General features: G+C 39.4%; 1 protein-coding gene across 1 annotated transcript in view; it reads left to right on the top strand.

Moving 5' to 3' along the window:
• The window catches only part of Ptp52F (Protein tyrosine phosphatase 52F), a 2,268,497-nt gene that overhangs the window by 943,845 nt on the left and 1,298,063 nt on the right, over nucleotides 1-26,589 (top strand). Inside the window, exon 4 of the mRNA XM_067773018.1 lies at nucleotides 25,901-26,194. Within this exon, the coding sequence (XP_067629119.1) occupies nucleotides 25,901-26,194 (294 nt within the window). The remainder of the gene's footprint in view (nucleotides 1-25,900; nucleotides 26,195-26,589) is intronic.

Below are 26,589 nucleotides of genomic sequence, written 5' to 3'. Positions count from 1 at the left end.
AAAAGACAAAGAAACGCTCAATACCACATACAAAGCAATTGGCCAGCCGTTTGCGTGCTACGCGTCTCCTATATGGTCGCCAAGCCTAAAAACTACCCACTGGAAGAAGCTATAGACCTGCCAAAATACTGCACTCAGAACCGCCACGGGCTGTCTTCTTATGTCCCCAGAACACCATCTACATAATGGGGCGAGAATACTCCTCATCAGGGAGAGAATTGAGATGCTAACCAAACAGTTCCTGTTGAATACCCAGAAACCTTGGCATACCAACAGACATCTGATTGATGAGCCAACACCGCCCAGGTGCCTAAGGAGTCATCTCCGTAAGCATTTTGAGGAAATATGGCACCTGAGCACTCAGCCGTATGAAGCAAAAAAAAACAAGGTCCTTGTTGAACTCCACAAACAGGCGTCGAACCTTTATGCCGGGAATTGTCCGGTGAATTCAGTACTCGGGGAACAGTACCCAAAACTTGCGGAAGAGGAACGCATTCTCCCCAGGGAAATGCGAGTCACTCTGGCTCAACTTCGTTCTGGATACTCTAACAGGTTAAACTCTTACATATCCAGAATCAACCCCGACATACAAAATGTATGCTCCGCTTGCATGTGTCCCCACATGACACAAAACATTTCTTTAATTGTAATGTGGAACCGACGCCTCTAACACCCCTTTCATTATGGTTCACCCCTGTCGAAACAGCAAGTTTCCTTGGACTCCCGTTAGAGGATATTGATAACAATTTGTGATCGGTCGCAGCTATTAGGTGGGGCGAAACATTGCTACAAAAACAACAACAACAACCGCAGCAGTGAACAACTGGAATTCTGAAGATAAAGTTGCAGCTCTATTCGTAGCACTGAAGGGGCCAGCAGCCGAAATCCTACAGACGATTCCCGAAGGAGAGCGGAACAACTATGAAGCATTGATGGCCGTTGTAGAAAGACGATACGGAACCGAGCGCAGGAAGCAGATATATCAAATTGTGTTGCAAAACCCCTCCCAAAGAGTTAATGAGACTCTGCAGTAGTTTGCGTCGGATGTAGAAAGGCTGGCCGCTCTAGCAAATACGGATGCACCCGTGGAATACACCGAGAGGGTAACAATTCAGAGCTTCTTAAATGGCATACGAGACGTGGAAACGAAACGAGCTACATATGCGAATCCAAAACTTACATTTGGTGAAACGGTATCTCATGCACTGACTCAGGAAACAGCCTCACTTTTGCGTAAGCCGCATACAAAGCTCATGGCGTGGAAGTGGAAAGGCCAGACTGGGTAGACACAATTTTGGAAGCATTAACAGGGAAGCAGCAGAAAAACGATGGTACCGTCAAATGCTTTATGTTTGGAGAGATAGGGCATATTGCACGTTATTGCAGTACCAACCCTAATAGTTCCAACTTGGCTGGTTGTAAACGCAAACCTGGAGGAGATAAGCAAGAGCGAGTCAGATGTAAAGATCGAGAGCCAGATGCAGCTATTGTATGGCATGTGATGCTGCCATGCCCAGAAGTCGCGGAAAAGCACAGCGCACTCCGGTATATTGGTGGAATGACGAAATTGCGGAAGAGCGTAGAAAATGCCACAAAGCACGAAGAATAGCGCAGAGGGCACGCTCATCACCACGATATGCAGAGCTACACAGCACCTATGTCGCACAAAGAAAGGCACTTAAAAATGCCATAAAAAAGAGCAAGAAGTTATGCTTTAGGGAACTGCTGGATAATGTCGACCTAGATCCTTGGGGATCAGCCTACAGAACTGTGATGGCCAAAGTTAAAGGACCGATATCACAGCAACCTACGTGCCCGATACTGATGAATATTATTGTTGAAACACTTTTCCCGGCGCAAGATCGCTGGACTTATCCAAGCGAGGATCTAGAAAGTACGGAAATTCCGCAAATTACAGAGAAAGAGGTGCTGGACGCTGCAAAAAGAGTTGCTGATAACAAATCCCCAGGACCCGACGAAGTACCAAACATAGCCCTTAAAGCCGCGATTACAACTAGGGCTACATTATTTACTGATCTTTTTAATGCCTGTATGCAAGAAGGCGTGTTCCCTCGCTCGTGGAAACGACAAAGACTTGTCCTATTGCTGAAACGTGGTAAACAGCCGGACCAACCATCCTCATATAGGCCACTTTGTATGCTGGATTCCCTAGGGAAGATTTTCGAGCGTATAATTAGTGAGCGCCTACAGCTGACTCTAGAAAGACCAGGTGGCTTATCGAATAGTCAATATGGATTTCGCAAATCAAGATCCACCGTAGATGCAATACAAACAGTCGTCAATATAGCTAGAGAAGCTATCTCTGGAGGCCAAAATAAAAGGAAGTTCTGTGCACTGATTATGTTGGACATCAAGAATGCTTTTAACACTGCGAACTGGATGCAGATAATGGCAGCGCTGCAAAGCTTCGGCACTCCAGCTTACTTACGCAGAATTATAGGTAGCTATCTTAAAGGCAGAGTACTTCTTTTTGACACGGATCAAGGAGCTAAAGAGTACAAAATCACAGGAGGCGTCCCACAGGGATCTGTTCTCGGTCCAACGCTTTGGAATGTAATGTATGACGGGGTGCTAAAGATTGATCTACCAGAAAACACGCAAATTGTGGGATATGCTGATGATATTGCAGTGGTAGTAGTGGCCAAGAAACTGGACCTGCTTCAAGCATTATGTAATGACGCCGTAGCAAGAATAAAGGAATGGCTGACCAATACAGGACTGGAGTTGGCTAGCCAAAAGACGGAAGTGGTATTAGTAAGCTCCAAACGGTCGGCGAACGAGTTAGTCTTAACTGTCGGGGATCATCAAATCACCTCAAAGGATTCCTTAAAATACTTAGGAGTGCACATTGACTCTAAGTTAACTTTCAAAGAGCACTTCAGAGCGGTGGGGGAGAAAATTACCAAAGTTAATGGATCACTTATGCGAATAATGCCTAACATTGGTGGTCCGAGCGAAGCTATACGTCAGATATTGTCCACAGTAACCAGCTCAATAATACTATACGCAGCACCAGTGTGGTATGGATCTAAACAGACCCATCAAAAATATATATTAGCAGCGTACCGACTTGCTTCTTTAAGAATAGCAAGTGCTTATCCGACGGTGTCCGACGAGGCCATCCTGGTTCTAACCCGGAAAATCCCAGTGGACTTACTGGCAAGCGAAATGGCCGATCTGTATAACACTAATAATGAGCGACCATCTGAAGAAGACAAGAAAAGAGCAAGGACACAAACAATAGCTAAGTGGCAAGAACGGTGGGAGGCCTCGAGTAAAGGGCGTTGGACTTTCACACTAGTTTGGAACGTAGCTCAATGGAATGAGCGGAAGCACGGCGAACTGAACTACCATCTCACGCAAATAATGAGTGGACATGGCGGTTTCAAAGAGTATTTATGGAAGCGTAGGATAGAGGAAGATCCTCATTGCCCAATGTGTACCAAAGAGTTAGAAAACGCAGAACACGTCTTGTTCTACTGCCCCCGTTTCCACGAAGAAAGACTCACCTTGCATGGAGTCTTTGGGGAGGAACCTACCACGAGAAATTTAGTTTCACATATGTGCAGCAGGAAAGAATGCTGGACTGCAGTGAGCAAAATGGCATTTATAGTAGTGACACGCCTGATGGATGCTGAGAGGGAGCGCAGAGAAATGCGCATGCGAAGCAGTGGTGATTAAATGGACACTCAGAGCAAATAGCGGGAACCTGGACGCAGGGACAACAGTAGGCTCTTAAAAAATGAGAAATATGGAACGCCACCCTGAAGTAATGCGAAAGTGGTGCCGGGGTGGGCGACGGTTCCAGAACGGGGCTGTTTTTTAGTCTACGGACACACGGTTGCTGCGACGGCAGCAATTATGGTGCATTAGGCATTTTTCAGCCTCCCCGCAAAAAAAAAAAAAAAAAAAAAAAAAAAAAAAAAAAGATGCAGCTATTGAATGTCCTGTGATATCTATCTGGCAAGTTGGAAGAAAATCGAGCAGTCTTATCGTCAGAGGAAATGTAGATACGGGCGCATCTTCCTTCTTCCATCTGATTTGGTCAACATAAGAGTAAAGCCGTTACCCGGAGCAAGATTGCGTACGGTCACTGGCAATTATAACCAAGTCCAAGAAGAAGTGGTATGTGAGGCCTTAATTGGAAAGGTTACGATTATACACAAATTCGTTGTGGCGGAAATTGTTGATGAAGTCATATTGAGAGTGGACTTCTTAGTTGACCATGACATCCGGATTACATGCAAAGAAGGAATATGTGCTATAAGAACCAGGATGTACCACTCAACTTCAGTTTGGAGAAAGCAGTGCGCGAGTGCTTGTGGAGGGGAACCGACAAAGACCACCAAAGTCAAAGGCAGTATATCGGGTAAAGGTTGATGGAACGAATAGGCCAAACAAAGCAAAATCAAAGATACCTGCGAGAGAAATACTGGCATTTACAAACCCAAGTGGACGCACTAAAAGAGGAAAAAATTTCCCAGAAAGAACGCATGGGTAGTTTCAAAGCAGGGCGCACTACTGTTGTGAACCATCAAGACGATACTAACAATCCATCCAGAACAAGCTCTGCGAAGTAGTTCATTGGCCACACAACAGAGTATGAGGGAACGGTCCAGGAAAATTAATAGTAGGATGAAACACAGGTACGACAAGGACAATAATTCGGAAGGTTTCCTAGAGGGAGATTTGGTACTGCTATACAACCCTTACCGGCGGAAAGGTGTTCCATCCAAGTTTTGGTGCAGTTGGGAACGCCAGAACAAAGTTGTGAAGAGGATCAGCGATATCATCTATCGCATAAAAACCATTGGAAAACCACGAAATAGAAGTTTGTTTCTATGATTTTAATAATCGGGGATTGCCCATATTGCTTTTATAAATGTATGAAAACATTTATTTGAAGCAATTTTTAAATTTTATAATTCATTTAATAATTTGGGAAAAATTTAAACAACGTGACATCAGGACGGACAAGGCGACAGCTGTTTCGATTATACCTTGTAAATCTCTTCAAAGCCTTTTCTCCCGGGAGTGGGAGCCGAACTCGCACTCCTACGATAGTTGAAATGGTTATAAACGCATTCAGCTACGTCATGCCTTAGTTGTTGTAAAGTTTTTCCCAATTGCCTTCTTTTTGCATAGTTTAATCTTTTACACATTGCATACTTCGTATGCAACTATGTGCCAAAGCTATGCTTGGTACGGCGGTTTTCAAAGAAACTTTGGTTTTGTTGCTGTTTTTGTTCTATTTATAGAACTACAACGAATTAACCAATTTTGTCTGTTTGAATGATTTTAATAATCGGGGATTGCCCATATTGCTTTTATAAATGTATGAAAACATTTATTTGAAGCAATTTTTTAATTTTATAATTCATTTAATAATTTTGGAAAAATTTAAACAACGTGACATCAGGACGGACAAGGCGACAGCTGTTTCGATTATACCTTGTAAATCTCTTCAAAGCCTTTTCTCCCGGGAGTGGGAGTCGAACTCGCACTCCTACGATAGTTGAAATGGTTATAAACGCATTCAGCTACGTCATGCCTTAGTTATTGTAAAGTTTTTCCCAATTGCCTTCTTTTTGCATAGTTTAATCTTTTACACATTGCATACTTCGTATGCAACTATGCGCCAAAGCTATGCTTGGTACGGCGGTTTTCAAAGAAACTTTGGTTTTGTTGCTGTTTTTGTTCTATTTATAGAACTACAACGAATTAACCAATTTTGTCTGTTTGTATGATTTTAATAATCAGGGATTGCCCATATTGCTTTTATAAATGTATGAAAACATTTATTTTAAGCAATTTTATAATTTTATAATACATTTAATAATTTGGGAAAAATTTAAACAACGTGACATCAGGACGGACAAGGCGACAGCTGTTTCGATTATACCTTGTAAATCTCTTCAAAGCCTTTCTCCCGGGAGTGGGAGTCGAACTCGCACTCCTACGATAGTTGAAATGGTTTAAACGCATTCAGCTACGTCATGCCTTAGTTGTTGTAAAGTTTTTCCCAATTGCCTTCTTTTTGCATAGTTTAATCTTTTACACATTTCATACTTCGTATGCAACTATGTGCCAAACCTATGCTTGGTACGGCGGTTTTCAAAGAAACTTTGGTTTTGTTGCTGTTTTTGTTCTATTTATAGAACTACAACGAATTAACCAATTTTGTCTGTTTGTATGATTTTAATAATCGGGGATTGCTCATATTGCTTTTATAAATGTATGAAAACATTTATTTGAAGCATTTTTTTAATTTTATAATTCATTTAATAATTTGGGAAAAATTTAAACAACGTGACATCAGGACGGACAAGGCGACAGCTGTTTCGATTATACCTTGTAAATCTCTTCAAAGCCTTTTCTCCCGGGACTGGGAGTCGAACTCGCACTCCTACGATAGTTGAAATGGTTATAAACGCATTCAGCTACGTCATGCCTTAGTTGTTGTAAAGTTTTTCCCAATTGCCTTCTTTTTGCATAGTTTAATCTTTTACACATTGCATACTTCGTATGCCACTATGTGCCAAAGCTATGCTTGGTACGGCGGTTTTCAAAGAAACTTTGGTTTTGTTGCTGTTTTTGTTCTATTTATAGAACTACAACGAATTAACCAATTTTGTCTGTTTGTATGATTTTATTAATCGGGGATTGCCCATATTGCCGTTTGTTTCATTTGGAGAATCTAGCAGCGGTTAGATCGATTTGTCTGATCGGGGCGATCAGACTTAGGTGGAGGGCAGTGTGCCGAATATTCACATCATTAAGTGGTACTAGCATCCCTAATTCGGTACTAAGCAGCCACTTGTATCTACGTAAACAAATCAATCATCATTTACACATGTACATACAAGGCAGCAGAGAGATACTCACCATCAGCCGATGTAGTACTCACATATGCACACGCATATGGCTATGCGAAAGACTATAAACTACAAATATACATGTACATATATGGCTGATAACCAGGCATGAAGTTCGCGAAGTAACTAGACTTTGGGAGAAATGGGTGGACGAGACAACAGAGAGTATAAAAGCAGCGAAAGCTGAGTAGTAATCAATCAGTTTTGATTAAATCACGCTATTTGTTGTGAAGTATAAGTGTTATTGTGAAGTACTTTCGAAGTAGTCTAACAAAGACCATTTTCCATTATTGGATATTGGAGTTATTTATGCTACAGTTTACCGATTCGAACGTTAGCAGAAGGTTTAGAATAAGCGGAATTTCCCAAAACAATATACACATATATCATACCAATTGACTTACTAGTTAGTCTATTCAATATCAACATACCAGTTGGCATACTACTCAGTCTATGCATCATTGTAACAGCAGTTGACATGTTAGTCGATATTTGATCAGTCTTCTACTAGTTAATATACAAGACCTAGTCGGATTGAAAAATTACTTGAAATTAGCTCAAATTCATATTATTCATTATATTTCATATATAACAAGTAAGGAGGGCTAAGTTCGGGTGTAACCGAACATTACATACTCAGCTGAGGTCTTTGGAGACAAAAGAAGGGAAAATCACCATGTAGGAAAATGAACATAGGGTAACCCTGGAATGTGTTTGTATGGCATGGATATCAAATGAAAGGTATAAAAGAGTGTTTGAAAAGGGAGTGGGCCTTAGTATAATAGGTGGACACCTTTTAGAGATCTCGCCAAAAAGGTGGACCCGGGGTGACTCTAGAATATGTTTGTACGATATGGGTATCAAATGAAAGGTGTTAATGAGTATGTTAAAAGGGAGTGGGCCTTAGTTCTATAGATGAACGCCTTTTCGAGATATCGCCATAAAGGTGGTGAAAGATATTTACCGATTGCGCAGAGAATTTACCTAATTCCAGTAGAAAAATTAAATGCGACCGCACGATTTGGGAGACATAGTAAGAGAGCGATTTTATTACCGGAAATGAACAGAGACTTTTTGACAATTTCATAGTACATGGTTTCATTTTGACATTAATGACATTTCAATTTTACTTAACCTTCCAATAGGTGGACCAGGGGTGACTCTAGAATTTGTTTGTACGATATGGGTATCAAATAGAAGGTGTTAATGAGTATTTTAAACGGGTGTGGGCCTTGGTTCTATAGGTGAACGCCTTTTAGAGATATCGCCATAAAGGTATACCAGGAGTGACTCTAGAATGTGTTTGTACGATATGGATATCAAATGAAAGGTGTTAATGAGTATGTTAAAGGGAGTGGGCCTTAGTTATATAGGTGGATGCCTTTTCGTGATATCGCGGTAAAGGTGGACCAGGGGTGACTCTATAATGTGTTGTACGATATGGCTATCAAATAAGAGGTGTTAATGAGTATTTTAAACGGGAGTGGGCCTTAGTTCTATAGGTGGACGCCTCTTAGAGATATCGCCATAAAGGCATACCAGGGGTGACTCTAGAATGTGTTTGTACGATATGGATATCAAATGAAAGGTGTTAATGAGTATGTTAAAGGGGAGTGGGCCTTAGTTCTATAGGTGGATGCCTTTTCGTGATATCGCAATAAAGGTGGACCAGGGGTGACTCTATAATGTGTTGTACGATATGGGTATCAAATTAAAGGTATTAATGAGGGTTTTAAAAGGGATGTTGTATATAGTTGTATATGTGAAGGCGTTTTCGAGATATCGACCAAAATGTGGATCAGGTAACCCAGAATATCATCTGTCGTGTACCGCTAATTTATTTATTTATGTAATACCAGGAACAGTATCCCTGCCATGATTCCAAGGGCTCTTGATTTCGCCCTTAATATGGTAGGTGTCACACCCATTTTACAAGGTTTTTTCTAAAGTTATATTTTGCGTCAATAAACCAATCCAATTACCATATTGCATCCCTTTTTTCATTTTGGTATAGAGTTATGGCATTTTTAAAATTTTTCGAAAACTTCGATATCGGAAAAGTGGGCGGTGTCTTAGTAGGATTTCGCCCATTTTCAATACCAAGATAAATTGAGTACATATAAGTACGTGAAAAAATTCCTGACAAATTTCCTGAACTTGAATTGTAATTTTCGGAACTAAAATTGGAATTTTTGGACTTGAATTGTAACTATCTGAATTTGAACTGTAAAATTTCTGAATTTAAAATGGAATTTCTGTGCTTGAGTTGTACTTGAATTGGAAATCCTGAACTTGAACTGTAAATTTCTGAACTTGAATTGTAAATTTCTGAATTTAAATTGCAAATTCTGAACTTGAATTGTAATTTTCTGAACTTAAACTGGAAAAGGTGTAGTATGTCAATTGGTATGATATTGATATATATAATAACTAGTATGCCATCTGGTATAATGCTGGGACAAAGGCTGACTAGTATGCTAATTGGTATGATACTGATGTATATAAAAGTAGTATGCCATCTGGTATAATACTGACGCAAAGGCTGACTAGTATGTTAATTGGTATGACCCTGATGGCTATGCTGACTAGTATGGCATCTGGTACGATGTTGGTGTTGTCAATTGGTATGATGGTGATGCAGAGACTGGCAATCGATATTTACCAGGACATCGCCGTGTTAAAAATACCAGTTGATAATATGGAAAAATTACAGTTTGAAAAGACCGCATCATATTCTGTTGCTCCGGGAAGGTATCGAACCCGACTTCATCGTCGCAGAAAAACGCACTTCCATTAACTTAAAAAAAGGAAAGTGCGATGAATACAAATCCTTTACAGACAACCGCTTTGCTGCCCTCACTATCCCAACTGATGCCCGCCGAGGGGAGCGTGCTTTCCGCAAGGTCATTGAATACGCCTCGGCTCGTTTCATTCCCGCCGGTAGAATTCCCGAAATTCAGCCCCACTTTCCCGCAGAGGCCGCAAGTTTAGCGAGAGAACGTGACCTTATAAGACAGCTCGATCCCGGCGACCCCCAAATAAGGGATATAAACCAACGCATCAAATTGCTTGTGGATGAACACAAGCGAGCGAAATGGGAGGAGCACCTAAGCGGTTGTAACCTCTCTGCCGGTGTAGGTAAACTTTGGTCCACTGTAAAGTCCATATCGAATCCGTCTAGGCCAAATGACAAAGTTTCCATCGCCTTGGCGACAAAGTGCTGTCGGATGCGAAAAAATGCGCGAGCGCTTTCTGCCGACACTACGGTCGACAAAAATAGATGGAGGGCCAACAGACGCGCACGTAAACATAAGTTCAGCGCGTCACCAATTACCAGCACCACCAAAGAGGTTGAGGATGCCAAGGGTCATTCTAAACCATCCAAAGCAGTGGGTCTAGACGGCATAGCCGTGCCGATGCTTACAAGCCTAGGGAAAGAGGGTTTTAAATATTTAGCACTTGTCTTCAACCTATCTCTTTGCAACTTTGTCACACCCGAAAAATGGAAAATGGCCAAGGTGGTCCCGCTACTAAAGCCTGGGAAACCAGCTAACATAGGAGAGTCATATCGCTCGATATCTCTCCTATAGCCAGTAGCCAAGAAGCTTGAAGCTATTTTCCTCCCCCACTTCAAAGCAAATTCGCAGCTAGCCTGTCATCAGCATGGCTTTAGAAAACTCCATAGCACCACCACCGCGCTAAATGCCATTAGCACCCAGAGAAATTGTGGCTTAAATCAGAAGCCTCACCATAGAACAGTACTCGTAGTTCTAGACCTATCAAAAGCTTTTGATACGGTCAACCATGGCACGTTACTGCAAGACTTGGAAGGGTCTACCCTTCCGCCATGTTTTAAAAGGTGGACCGCAAATTATCTGGGTAGTCGGCAGGCATCGGTGCAATTCAGAAAAGAAATATCAAAGCCAAGCAGAATTAAACAAGGGGTACCTCAGGGTGGTGTCCTTCCCCACTTTTGTTTAATTTTTACATTCCAAAACTACCTTCGCCACCAGAAGGAGTTACTATCGTTTCTTACGCCGACGACTCCACAATAATGGCCACAGGCTCGGTCCCAAAGACTGATGAGCTTTGCAACAGAATAAACGGCAACATCTGTGATCTCTCCAGTTTTTTCGCCTCGCGAAACTTGGCATTATCACCGACTATATCAACCGCGACCCTATTTACAACTTGGACGTCTCAAATGTCGACCATTTTGAACATCCACGTCGATGGCACTACGCTACCGACTGTCCTACACTCCAAAATTTTGGTGGTGACGTTTGACCAGGATCTACATTTTGGTGAGCACGCAGGCGCAATTGTTCCGTAAATCCAGAGCCGTAATAAAATCCTCAAATCCCTTGCTGGCAGTACTTGTGGCAGTACATACAAAGTAATTGGCCAGCCGTTTGCGTGCTACGCGTCCCTTATATGGTCGCCAAGCCTAAAAACTACCCACTGGAAGAAGCTACAGACCTGCCAAAATACTGCACTCAGAACCGCCGCGGGCTGTCTTCTTATGTCCCCAGAACACCATCTACATAATGGGGCGAGAATACTCCTCATCAGGGAGAGAAATCAGATGCTAACCAAACAGTTCCTGTTGAATGCCCAGAAACCTTCATCTGACATCTGATTGATGAACCAACACCGCCCAGGTGCCTAAGGAGTCATCTCCGTAAGCATTTTGAGGAAATACGGCACCTGAGCACTCAGCCGTATGAAGCTAAAAAACACAAGGTCCTTGTTGAACTCCACAAACAGGCGTCGGACTTTTATGCCGGGAATTGTCCGGTGAATCCAGTACTCGGGGAACAGTACCCAAAACTTGCGGAAGAGGAACGCATACTCCCAAAGGAAACGCAAGTCGCTCTGGCTCAACATCATTCTGGATACTCTAACAGGTTAAACTTTTACATATCCAGAATCAACCCCGACATACAAAATGTATGCCCCGCTTGCAATGTGTCCCCACATGAAACCAACCATTTCTTTAATTGTAATGTGGAACCGACGCCTCTAACACCCCTTTCATTATGGTCCACCCCTGTCGAAACAGCAAGTTTCCTTGGACTCCCGTTAGAGGATATTGATGACAATTTGTGATCGGTCGCAGCTATTAGGTGGGGTGAAACATTGCTACAACAACAACAACAACAACCGCAGCAGTGAACAACTGGAATGCTGAAGATAAAGTTGCAGCTCTATTCGTAGCACTGAAGGGGTCAGCAGCCGAAATCCTACAGACGATTCACGAAGGAGAGCGGAACAACTATGAAGCGTTGATGGCCGTTGTAGAACGACGATACGGAACCGAGCACAGGAAGCAGATATATCAAATTGAGTCGCAAAACCGCTCACAAAGAGTTAATGAGACTCCGCAGTAGTTTGCGTCGGATATAGAAAGGCTGGCCGCTCTAGCAAATACGGATGCACCCGTGGAATACACCGAGAGGGTAAAAATTCAGAGCTTCTTAAATGGCATACGAGACGTGGAAACGAAACGAGCTACATATGCGAATCCAAAACTTACATTTGGTGAAACGGTATCGCATGCACTGACTCAGGAAACAGCCTCACTTTTGCGTAAGCCGCATACAAAGCTCATGGCGTGGAAGTGGAAAGGCCAGACTGGGTAGACACAATTTTGTAAGCATTAACAGGGAAGCAGCAGAAAAACGTTGGTACCGTCAAATGCTTTATGTTTGGAAAGATAGAGCATATTGCACGTTATTGCAGTACCAACCCTAATAATTCCAACTTGGCTGGTTGTAAACGCAAAGCTGGAGGAGATAAGCAAGAGCGAGTCAGATGTAAAGATCGAGAGCCAGCTGCAGCTATTGAATGTCCTGTGATATCTATCTGGCAAGTTGGAAGAAAATCGAGCAGTCTTATCGTCAGAGGAAATGTAGATACGGGCGCATCTTCCTTCTTCCATCTGATTTGATCAACATAAGAGTAAAGCCGTTACCCGGAGCAAGATTGCGTACGGTCACTGGCAATTATAACCAAGTCCAAGAAGAAGTGGTATGTGAGGCCTTAATTGGAAAGTTCACGATTATACACAAATTCGTTGTGGCGGAAATTGTTGATGAAGTCATATTGGGAGTGGACTTCTTAGTTGACCATGACATTTGGATTACATGCAAAGAAGGAATATGTGCTATAAGAACCAGGATGTACCACTCAACTTCAGTTTGGAGAAAGCAGTAAGCGAGTGCTGGTGGAGGCGACTCGACAAAGACCACCAAAGTCAAAGGCAGTATATCGGGTAAAGGTTGGTGAAACGAATAGGCCAAACAAAGCAAAATCAAAGATACCTGCGAGAGAAACACTGGTATTTACAAACCCAAGTGGACGCACTAAAAGAAGAAAAAATTTCCCAGAAAGAACGCAAGGGTAGTTTCAAAGCAGGGCGCACTACTGTTGTGAACCATCAAGACGATACTAACAAGCCGTCCAGAACAAGCTCTGCGAAGTAGTTCATTGGCCACAGAACAGAGTATGAGGGAACCGTCCAGGAAAATTAATAGTAGGATGAAACACAGGTACGACAAGGACAATAATTCGGAAGGTTTCCTAGAGGGAGATTTAGTACTGCTATACAACCCTTACCGGCGGAAAGGTGTTCCATCCAATTGCAGTTGGGAACGTCCGAACAAAGTTGTGAAGAGGATCAGTGATATCATCTATCGCACAAAAACCAATGGAAACCACGGATTAGTTTGTTTCATTTGGAGAGTCTAGCAGCGGTTAGATCGATTTGTCTGATCGGAGCGATCAGACTTAAGTGGAGGGCAGTGTGCCGAATATTCACATCACTTAGTGTACTAGCATCCCTAATTCGGTACTAGCCAGCCACTTTTATCTACGTAAACAAATAAATCATCATTACACATTTACATACAAGGCAGCAGAGAGATACTCACCATCAGCCGAAGTAGTACTCACATATGCACACGCATATGGCTATGCGAGAGACTATAAACTACAAATATACATGTACATATATGGCTGATAACCAAGCATAAAGTTCGCGAAGTAACTAGACTTTAAGAGAAATGCGTGGACGAGGAAACAGAGAGTATAAAAGCAGCGAAAGCTGAGTAGTAATCAATCAGTTTTGATTAAAGCACGCTATTTGTTGTGAAGTATAAGTGTTATTGTGAAGTAGAGATATTGGAGTTATTTATTCAAAAGTTTTCGGATTCGAACGTTAGCAGAAGGTTTGGAATAAGCGGAATTTCTCAAAACTCGTTACAGTATACACATATATAATACCAATTGACATACTAGTTAGTCTATTCAATATGAACATACCAGTTGGCATACTACTCAGTCTATGCATCATTGTAACAGCAGTTGACATACTAGTCGATATTTGTTCAGTCTTCTACTAGTTAATATACAAGACCTAGTCGGGTTGAAAAATTACTTGAAATTAGGTCAAATTCATATTATTCATTGTATTTCATATATAACAAGTAAGGAGGGATAAGTTCGGGTGTAACCGAACATTACATACTCAGCTGAGAGCTTTGGAGACAAAATAAGGGAAAATCACCATGTAGGAAAATGAACATAGGGTAACCCTGGAATGTGTTTGTATGGCATGGATATCAAATGAAAGGTATAAAAGAGTGTTTGAAAAGGGAGAGGGCCTTAGTACTATAGGACGCCTTTTAGAGATCTCGCCAAAAAGGTGAACCAGGGGTGACTCTGGAATGTGTTTGTACGATATGGGTATCAAATGAAAGGTGTTAATTAGTATGTTAAAAGGGAGTGGGCCTTAGTTCTATAGATGAACGCCTTTTCGAGATATCGCCATAAAGGTGGTGAAAGATATTTACCGATTGAGCAGGGAATTTACCTAATTCCAGTAGAAAAATTAAATGCGACCGCACGATTTGGGAGACAAAGTAAGAGAGCGATTTTATTACCGGAAATGAACAGAGACTTTTTGACAGTTTCATAGTATATGGTTTCATTTTGACATGAATGCCATTTCAATTTTACTTAACCTTTCAATACTCTCCCTAAATTGATATTCATATACATACTTACATAAATTAATTCAAAATTATATTCTTATATATGTACATATGTATATATGAATGTGTATATATTACGCTTTCAAAGAGCTTCCTACGCAAAAGGCTTATCAAGGTTGTTTTAATTTAAAAATGTAATTTAGCTTAAATGGCTTAATGCCGCCAAAGTTGTTTTCAAGAACAAAAATTTTAAAAAAAGATTCCAGTTTTTGTTGCGATGTTGCTTTTGTCAATACATCTGCCGGTATCTCGTTCGTCTTTAAATAAATCAGTTTGACTACTTTTGCATGACTTGCTGGTGAATAAATTTGACCTTTACGTCAATATGTTTTGTTCGAGATAAATATGCATTATTACAAGCAAATTTTATTGCGCCTTCATTGTCGCAATGAAGGTAAATCTGCTTTGAAGAATTTGAAAATATTTCTCTCTCCAGTTGTTTTAAACAATGAATGGCTGCCGTCATTGCCATGAAATCAGCTTCAATGATGTAGGGTCACATGCACTAAATGCGTATGCGAAAAAATTATAATTCGGTTTTAGTTTTTCAATGTTTCGTGATGATTTTTGGCGCGGCTCCAGATCAGCCAATTCATCTTCGCCAATTTCTCGGGATGGTTCCCACTCTTTTATCACACGTCGTTTCGACTATTGAGTCTGTGTCAATTTCGTTCGGTGAAGATATTATAATCTGTGAATTTCTTGGAGACGGCATATTTTTCACTGTAATACAAGTCGACGAACCTTCCTCCTCTTATTCAAAATTGTCATCTTCGGAGTATTGCAAACGAAACTGATTAGTCCTATCAATATCAACAGAATTTACCTTGAATTTTCGACCGCCAATATCATTGGCTTATATTCCGCTGGTAAGCCCACTAGCATTAAGAAACCAGCCACTTCTTCATCAATTTTAAATGCGTTTTGACTTTCAACCATAATGCACTCATTTTGCTTACGTAATCTCCCATTGACTTGCATTCCTTTTATTTGAGTGTCACGAACTGCTGTAAAAGTGCCAATTTGCGGCCAGCACCGGCGTCATCTAATGCTCTCGCAATGCTATTCCATGCTTTATATGCCGTATTTGCGGATTCAACATGGGCATAAGTACATGGCTCCAGCAATAGTGTTAATTCGTTTACTGCTTTAAGGTCAGCTTCTTTATCTTTCTCGCTAGCCGTTTCTGGCAATTCTTTCGTGCAATTTTTCCACAGGCCTTTAACAATCATATGTACTTTAGCACAGATCTTCCACTCTGCATAGTTTTCACCACTTTTAAGAAAATTAAATGATATTTGATTTAATGCCATCTTAATAGACGATGTGTGTGAAAACGTGACCGCGATTACCGGCAATCAAATGATTGGAAAAATATATTTTGCGAATACGTGGCATTACCTTCGATTTAATTCATTTTAAACTAGATTAGGCTGCGGATGGCCCATAACCTGAAAGATATTTACCGATTGCGCAGGGAATTTACCTAATTCCAGTAGAAAAATTAAATGCGACCGCAAGATTTTAGGAGAAAAAGTAAGAGAGCGATTTTATTGCCGGAAATGAACAGAGTCTTTTTGACAGTTTCATATTACATGGTTTCATTTTGACATTAATGACATTTCAATTTTACTTAACCTTCCAATAGGTGGACCAGGGGTGACTCTAGAATTTGTTTGTACGATATGGGTATCAAATAGAAGGTGTTAATGAGTATTTTAAACGGGAGTGGGCCTTGGTTCTATAGGTGGACGCCTTTTAGAGATAGCGCCATAAAGGTATAACAGGGGTGACTCTAGAATGTGTTTGTACGATATGGGTATCAAATGGAAGGTGTTAATGAGTATGTTAAAGGGAGTGGGCCTTACTTCTATAGGTGGATACCTTTTCGAGATATCGCAATAAAGGTGGACCAGGGGTGACTCTGTAATGTGTTTGTACTATATGGGTATCAAACTAAATGTATTAATGAGGGTTTTAAAAGGGAGTGGCCTTTAGTTGTATATGTGAAGGCGTTTTCGAGATATCGACCAAAATGTGGATCAGGGTAACCCAGAACATCATCTTTCGGGTACCGCTAATTTATTTATTTATGTAATTCCACGAACAGTATTCCTGCCATGATTCCAAGGAATTTTTATTTCGCCCTTAATATGGTAGGTGTCGCACCCATTTTACAAAGTTTTTTCTAAAGTTATATTTAGCGTCAATAAACCAATCCAATTACCATATTGCATCCCTCTTTTCATATTTGATATAGAGCTATGGCATTTTTTAAATTTTTCGAAAACTTCGATATCGGAAAAGTGGGCGTGGTCACAGTAGGATTTCGCCCATTTTCAATACCATGATAAATTGAGTACATATAAGCACGTGAGCAAAGTTTAGTAAAGATACATCGATATTTGCTCAAGTTATCGTGTTAACGGCCGAGCGGAAGGACAGAAGGTCAACTGTGTATGAAAACTGGGAGTGGTTTCAAGTCGATTTCGCCCATTTTCTCAGAAAACTGTTATCGTCATAGAAGCTATGCCCTTACTAAAGTCCACGAGGATTGCTAAATTTTTGTTCGACTTATGACATTAAAAGTATTCTAGAAAAATTAAATGAAAAAGGGCGAAGCCACGCTCATTTTGGAATTTTCTTTTATATTTGTATTTTGTTGAACCATATTATTACTGGAGTTGAATGTTGACATAATTTACTTATATACTGTAAAGTAATTCAATTTTTTGTTAAAATTTTAATTAAACATTTGTTTTAAAGGTGGGCGTGTTTATCATCCGATTTTGCAAATTTTTATTTAGGACACATACAGTAATATGAGCAGGGCCGTAGAAAGAAAGTCTGGGCCTGGTACTAAACAATTTACGGGCCCCCTATAAAAAATCCACTAATACAATTGATTTACTTGAATTAATGACGTCTCATTCATGAATCATTATTGATGAATTACATCAAAAAAAAATGTTTGCCACATAAACTAAATGATTTTTAGGCTAAGATCTGACAATAAAATTAACACAGAATATTCCATATATGTAATACTCCTATATTGCTACAAAACGCTAGGTATATTCCCAAACGTCAGAGTGCCGATATATTGCTCTTTGCCTGTTTTTGTTTTTGTATTCAATAATCGAATGTACCTAAATTTTAATTTTTTCTTGTCACAATTATGCTGCTACAATCACAAGAATTTTATAGGCTGTCTTGTTTTGATTTCGAATTCGAAACATATTGCGAGTATTTTCTATTAGCAATATAGGTTTATAGCAGGCATGCTTAACGAACGAAACGATATCATTTCGTTACGATAATCAACGTTAATAAACGAAACGAAGTCATTTCGTTTCGTTTATTAACGTTAAGAACGACAAATTAACGTTAATTTGAAGATCTTAACGTTAATAAACGAAACGAAGTGACTTTTATAGTATTACATATATTGGATATTCACTATTTATGCTATTTTATTGTAACGTAGAAATAAAATTCTCTTTTAACAGCCACATATTTTTTAAAATAATCTTTTATTATTTGGTTATTTGGTAACCTTTTAATTCCCGATAAATTTAATGATGATTATAAATTTTAATTATTCAATGTAGATGGTTCGGATATAAAAGAGTGGCTTTTGCTTGCTTTTTTCGCTGCAAATTTTTTTATAATAATATCAAAATTTAACTGTCTTGCCAAAACGGGTTCAACACAAAGCGTGGCAAGTTCTGAAGCGTGGAAAGTCCTGAAGGAACGTTCTGCACTAGCCACAGTGACAGGTATAGTGCAAAATATACGTAAAGCAACACAAATGTTGGGGAAAATTGTATACCGATTTTGAACATATGTAAATGGCATTTAGCAATTCCAACCTTTATCATAATTTGCTTGGTAAATGTGTTTCAAGTGAATTATTTCGCATTCTAAGCTCTGAAAAATGTCCGACTTGTATTTTTCAACAAATTGTGTTGCGCTCGCCCGAACCGTAGTTTCATCCATGTCTTCAAATTGCCACAGAAAGGAAAACGTCTCGCTCAAATTTCTCATAGCTGCAAATCGTTCAGTATTGCCAGTGGTTACCGAATCAACCATCACCAGGAATGTATTGTTTTTAAAATCAGACTCTGAATCATCCGTAATCATCTCATTTAAATTATCTTCAGAACGTCTTTTGGGGTTTCTCTTTCGAATGTCCGGAAACTTTGGCGAGATGTTCAATTGAATAGCAACAGTTTCGCGTTCGTTTAAAATTGTTTCCCATTGGTTTCTGATCAACTTCAAATCAGCTAATAAGGCATCTAGATGTCGGACCCCAACACCTGTGGTGGTGTCTCTTGCTTGGAGGGCCACGTTTCCTTCATTAATGGTAGTCAGTATTTTGAACCAATTTGAAGACAGCAAGATACATTCGGACTTGTTGATGTACTTGAGAATGCTGGTAACATCTCCGTATGCTTGCGCAGTCAAATTTGGCTTTTAGCTGAAAGACTATGAAGAGAGCTCGGTACATTTTTTTAGGATGTCCCATGGTTGTGGAGTGATGCTGAAAATAGTAAAACATGTTTGTATAACTCCGAAGAAAGTAATTGCATCCGTACAACATTCTGCAGCAACAACACCACATAAATTGAGACTGTGGGTTGCACAAGGCGAGTAATCATCATTCGAATTTTTGTCGAGAATGTGACGTAGTGCTCCATTGTAAGCTTCTTTCATATTGGCGCCGTTATCTTTCCCTTGTGCACGACAATCTTTTAACGGGATTTCATGTTTACCTAGAGTATGGCAAATAAAATAGCGATTTTCTCACCAGTTTTTGGTTACAATTCACGAAAGCCAAAACCCGTTCTTGAATTGTAAAATTTGTTGCTTTCGAGAAATCGAGTTAGCCTTAATGCATCAGGCATAGCATCAACGATAATAGCAAAATACTTGAATAACTTGCCTTTATCTAATATAGTTTTCCTTACGTGCTTTGCACAAATTTCTATAAAATCGTTCTGAATGTCTGGGGAAAGATATTGAACTTATAACCGTTTGCGCTGCTGTTGTGAAATCCTAACTTTCTCCAAATGATCTCTAAGTATCGGATCACATTGGTTTATGTTTTGTTCACCAAGATATATACTCTCGCCTTTGAAAGCTAGGCGTCTTTCACCCAAAAATAAAATAGTGTCCAAAATTCTATATAAAATTTCTTTCCACTTTTGAGCTTCAGTGATTAGCTGTTCATTGATAAGTGTATCAATTGTAGCCTCCTTTTGAATTAGATTTTGTAAAGATCGCCATTGAATATAACATTTAATGTGATCTTGAGTATTTTCGTGTGATGGCATGTTATCGCATAGCTTCTTCCATACCTGGAATTTTGATTATCCACCAGGACAACAAATTTTAGGTCGATTTAAAGTATTGGTGCTTAACAGACGACATGGTAGGTAACAAAAAGCATTGTTACTTGCACTCCGCACTAACCAGTCCCGCTCCACTTTCTCTCCATTTGGCAAGATTCTGTTTAACCACGAGGTAGTAAATGCCTCGCCATGACAATCACGTGGAAAAATATGTAAGGGCTCTGTGGGCTCTGCTCATCTGAGTATAATTATAGCTGCGTTGGTTTCGGATGGTTTCGTAGATGGTTTGTAAGTGGTTTTTAATTCCATATCACATACGTTTGGGAAATATCGACCAAATTGTAGACCAAGGGTGACGATTTTTGGAACGGTTTTCCTTCATCCTTTGTTAAATAAGGGAAAATCATCATGTAGGATAACGAACTTAGAGTAACCCTGAAATGGGTTTGTATGACATGGGTATCAAATAAAAGGTATTAATTATTATTTTAAAGGGAGTGGGCCTTAGTTCTATAGGTGGACGCCTTTTGGAGATATCGCCAGAAAGGTGGACCAGGGGTGACTCTATAAGGTGTTTGTACGATTTGGGCATCAAATTAAATGTATTAAAGAGGGTTTTAAAAGGAAGTGGCCCTTAGTTGTATACGTGAAGGCGTTTTCGAGATATCGACCAAAATGTGGACCAGGGTGACCAAGAACATCATCTGTCGGGTACCGTTAATTTGTTTATGTAATAACACGAACAGGAACCTGTCATGATTCCAAAGCCTTTTGATTTCGCCCTGCAGAACTTTTTCATTTTCTTCTACTTAATATGGTAGGTGTCATACCCATTTTACAAAGTTTTTTCTAAAGTTATATTTTGCTTCAAAAAACCAATGCAATCACCATGTTCAATCCGTTTATTCATATTTGGTAAAGCATTATGGCATTTTTTCATTTTTCGAAATTTTCGATATAGAAAAAGTGGGCGTGGTCATAGTCGGAATTCCCCCATTTCTAATACCAAGATAAAGTGAGTTCAGATAAGTACGTGAACTAAGTTTAGATATATCGATTTTTGCTCAAGTTATCGTGTTAACGGCCGAGCGGAAGGACAGTCTGTCGACTGTGTATAAAAACTGGGCGTGTCTTCAAGCGATTTCGCCCATTTTCACAGAAAACAGTTATCGTCATAAAAGCTATGTCCTTCCCAAATTTCACAAGGATTGGTAAATTTTTGTTCGGCTTGTGGCACTAAAAGTGTTCTAGACAAATTAAATGAAAAAGGGCGGATCCACGCCCATTTTGAAATTTTCTTTTGTTATTGTATTTTGTTACACCATATCGTTACTGGAGTTGAACGTTGACATAATTTACATATATACTGTAAAGATACTAAATTTTTTGTTAAACTTTGACTTTACAATTTTTTTTTAAGTGTGCGTGTTCGTCACCTGCCAAATTTCATCATGATATCTTCAACGATTGCAATTACAGCTTGGGCGGTGCCACACCCATTGTCCAAAATTTTACTAATTTTCTATTTTGCGTCATAAGGTCAACCCACCTACCAAGTTTCATAGCTTTATCCGTCTTTGGTAATGAATTATCACACTTTTTCAGTTTTTCGAAATTTTCGATATCGAAAAAGTGGGCGTGGTTACTGTCCAATTTCGCTCATTTTGAATAGCGATCTGAGATGAGTGCCCAGGAACTTATATACCAAATTTCATTAAGATACCTCAAAATTTACTCAAGTTATCGTGTTTACGGACAGACGGACGGACGGACATGGCTAAATGAATTTCTTTTTTAGCCCAGACCACTTTGATATATAGAAGTCTATATCTATATCAATTAGTTTATGACGTTACGAGGTATCGTTATGCGAACAAAATTAATATACTCTGTGAGCTCTGCTCAGCTGAGTATAATAACTGGACACTATTGTTTACCTCGACGAATTATTTCGTTGACTCTTCGTTGACTTCTTCAGTTTTTCTGTTTTTCGAAATTTTCGATATCGAAAAAGTCGGCGTGGTTATATTCCGAACTTCCCGGGAACTTACATATCAAATTTCATTAAGATACCTCAAAATTTACTCAAGTTATCGTGTTTACGGACAGACGGACGGACGGACATGGCTGAATGAATTACTTTTTTTGGCCCAGATCACTTTGATATATAGAAGTCTATATCTATATCGATTAGTTTATGACGTTACGAGGTATCGTTGTGCGACCAAAATTAATATACTCTGTGAGCTCTGCTCAGCTGAGTATAAAAACAGGACACCATTGTTTACCTCGACGAATTATTTCGTTGACTTCTTCAGATCGCAAAAACTCATTATTCACGGTATCGATATCGAAGTCGTTTAAATAATCTCGACTTTGATACAGAGTTGGTCTTGTTGTTGGAAGACTTTTTGAAGATGAACCTTCATCAGTGTCAACACGAAAACTTTAAGATTTCCGATTCATGTAAACATACATTTTTGTTTGATGTTTTATTATCGCCTCACTGTTCGAAGGCCCAGGCAAAAAATTATTATCAATATTCGTTGCTTTTGAAATTCGGCTTAAAATTTGCACATGGAACAAGTAAAGACTCTTCTGAATTAAAAAAAAATGTTTTAGTACCTCTAAATCGCGGGCCCCTTGAGAAACACATTTTTGTTTGATGTGTTTATTGTCTCCTCAGGCCCAGACAAAAAACTTTATCAATATTCGTTCCTTTTGAAATTCGTCTTAAAATTTGCACATGGAACAATTAAAAAAATTGTGTGGTACCTCTAAATCGCGGGCCCCCTGGGAAACACATTTTTGTTTGATATTTCTATTGTCTCCTCAGGCCCAGGCAAAAAATCATTATCACTATCCGTTCCTTTTGAAATTCGGCTTAAAATTTGCACATGGAACTGAATTAAAAAAAATGTCTTAGTGCCTCCAAATCGCGGGCCCCCTGAGAAACACCGGATCCGGGGGAATCCCCCCCCTCTCGACGGGCCTGAATATGAGTAACGTTCCTCCCAAAATTTCATCGTGATATCTTCAACGACTGCCAAATTACAGCTTGCAAAACTTTTAAATTACCTTCTTTTTAAAGTGGGTAGTGCCCATTGTCCAAAATTATAAAAATTTTTTATTCTGCGTCATAAGGTCAACCCACCTACCAAGCTTCATAGCTTTATCCGTCCTTGGTAACAAATTATCGCAGTTTTTCTGTTTTTCGAAATTTTCGATATCGAAAGAGTGGGCGTGGTTATATTCCGATTTCGTTCATTTTAAATAGCGATCTAAGATGAGTGCCCAGGAAGGTACACACCAAATTTCATCAACATACCTCAAAATTTACTCAAGTTATCGTGTTTACGGACGGACGGACGGACATGGCTAAATGAATTTCTTTTTTCGCCCAGATCATTTTGATATATAAAAGTCTATATCTATCTCCATTAGTTTATGCCATTACAGGGTACCGTTATGCGAACAAAATTAATATACTCTGTGAGCTCTGCTCAGCTGAGTATAAAACGTATGTATACATATACCTATACCCAAGTTATCGTGTTTACGGACGGACGGACGGACATGGCTAAATGAATTTCTTTTTTCGCCCAGATCATTTTGATATATAAAAGTCTATATCTATCTCCATTAGTTTATGCCATTACAGGGTACCGTTATGCGAACAAAATTAATATACTCTGTAATATACAAAATTATTATACTCAGCTGAGTATAAAAAGTATGTATACATATACCTATATAACTTTAAATCTTATCACTTCAATACATTATACATTGAAATAAATTTTAATAAAAATAGTTAACTATATGTATATAAAAATTTAAGTAACGGAATAACACATGCCGGTTTAGTGATCGATCAGTGGAGACGGCGGACCATATCCTCCTGGAATGTGACGCAATCTCAAAACGCAGGGCTAAGTTTATGGGCTCACCAGAACATTCCCACATTAAATCCCTCAAGCCAAGAGAATTGCTAGGATTCATCAAGGAAGATGGTTTGGATGAAGTGCTGTGAAGGAGGTGAGGGCGCATTAGACCAATGGTCGCAGTGCAATCCTCAATAAATTATCTATCTATCTAGCGGAGAAGGAACGAACTAGTCGTGGTTGACTGTGTCAAAGCCGCCAAGCTGCACTTGCACCGTCCTATGATCAGTGTTAATGGAGTTCAGAATGGTGGTAGTGATATGCACTTTATGGAAGTTATGCTGATGGCTGGATAACCGAAGAATTTCATTTAATTGATGGAGTCATAACGGCTTTAAACGTTTTCGTTACTAACTAGAGCGATAATATCGGTAGATACTGGCTGAGTTCCGGCCTTTGGTAGTGGGTTTATGCTTGCCATTCTCCGCTATTCTGTAATGGCAAAGGCTTCTAACGACAAGTAGAAAACATGTGCTAGGATGCTGATGCCCTCAAGCCAAGGTGTTTTGCCATCTGAATAGGAATACCTGTATACCTTATAATTGTAGCCAACAATGGTCAGTCTGCCGACAAATGGTCGCCAAGGGCTATATTTGGGTTTGAATTATTTCGCTCGATAATATACACTGCGTTTTTTTGCAAATGTATTCAATAATTTGTCATCAAATTTTGCAACAAGATACGGCTAATAATTTTTCACCCATTAAGTATTTTGTAAATGTCGTCTCTACCGCGTTACAACTTCGCAGTCGCCTTTAAACTGAACTGGGCAAGTATTATCTGGGACTCCTGGATAATGGTCTTAAGAGGGCTTCGCCTAATTCTATAGGGGTTGGATCATAGGGAAGCCGCTGTTAGAGACGTAGGTTACAACTTAAAAGACGGTTGGTGACATGTGAAGACTAACCGCATGCAGAGCATATATATATATATCCAAATCGATATTCCAGTATACCTTAATTAAGACCTTACTGGGCTCAGTCTTAATATGCTATCAAACATAAGCTTTCTAAATAATTAAGAACTAAACTCTTTTCCTTCCGGAGTGTGTATTCCTCGCCGCGTAATTGCCTCCATGTCTTTGGTAGGTATTCCCTCGAAACAGCCTCGATGTGGGTTGTGGATGCTTAAATTACCAACGGCATCTACTCTCCACGTCTCTTGGGGTTCACAGTTCACAGTTCACCAAAACTGCACTATAATGTAATAGATTATCATTAGGAGCCCGTTGGTGCACTTTTTATTTAAATTGCTTGAAAAATCAATACAATACACCAAGAATGGCCCGTGGGGTGGTAGGGGCATGGTCCCGTGCCATCAATTTGTAGAAAAATTAAAAATATTTCAGCCATGTAAAACTTCCTGTGTTTTATCAGAGGTCATTAGAGTTGTCATAAAGCAAAAAGGTCTGTCAATTTACAGCAAAAATTAAAAAGTAACACACACCAAGGTGGAAGAGAAGCTCGGCCTTAAGATCCTCGGAGGTACAACTCTTCAAATAATTATTATGTCGCACACCTGTCACATAAAAATTTGAAATTTCGAAGTTATTTATATCACACAGTTACCCTATTCAATACCAACCAAACTATATTCTTGTTTTACTAACAACTCCAGAAAGCTACATCAAAAAGACCTCATTTAAATTGCAGATCCTGTAGCGGTGGCCATACTATCAACAAAAATTGGCGCAACAAAACTAGCAGTATCATGGGATGTCGAAGAAAAAAATCGTCCGTGTCTTCAGGCATACGAAATTTACTTTACAGGACCGTTACAGCGATCAGAAAGATTAAATATATCGTACCAAAAAGCAGCAGAAATAAAAACAACTTTCTTTAACAATCTTGATCCCTGCGGGCAATATATTTTTTCTATACGGGCTATATCGAACGATGGAACCATTGGCCCGTCTACTGAAGTTAATTTCGAAACTTTTCAATCAAGTGAGTTTTATAAACTAAGCAAGAGTTAGTGTAACGATATTGGCTATAGAATAATATAACAGAAGTAAAAAAGAATAAAGATATAGATATAAATATAAATATAATAAACATAATTACTACTAAGAACGCAGTCATACTGCCAAGGAAGTATGCAGGGGGTTGGATGCCGTTGGCCCCCCTTCGCGAACTTAGAACACAAAACTGAAAGTTAAACATCAACAACATAAAAGGTTTTTAGTTCCTCACCTTTTTTCCAATAATGAGCTTAATAATATTTATTTACATCAATTTATTAATAACTACATACACATACAAAATACTTAGCTATTCTTACTAATAAAGTAACTAAAATGATAAATAACAATAAGACTGATAAGGTGCATAAAGGCACCAGA

This window comes from Eurosta solidaginis, chromosome 3, assembly GCF_040869045.1.
Source record: "Eurosta solidaginis isolate ZX-2024a chromosome 3, ASM4086904v1, whole genome shotgun sequence".
NCBI classification, from domain to species: Eukaryota; Metazoa; Arthropoda; class Insecta; order Diptera; family Tephritidae; genus Eurosta; species Eurosta solidaginis.
The sequence above is the reverse complement of the archived record's forward strand: the minus strand, read 5'-3'. Positions and strand labels throughout refer to the sequence as shown.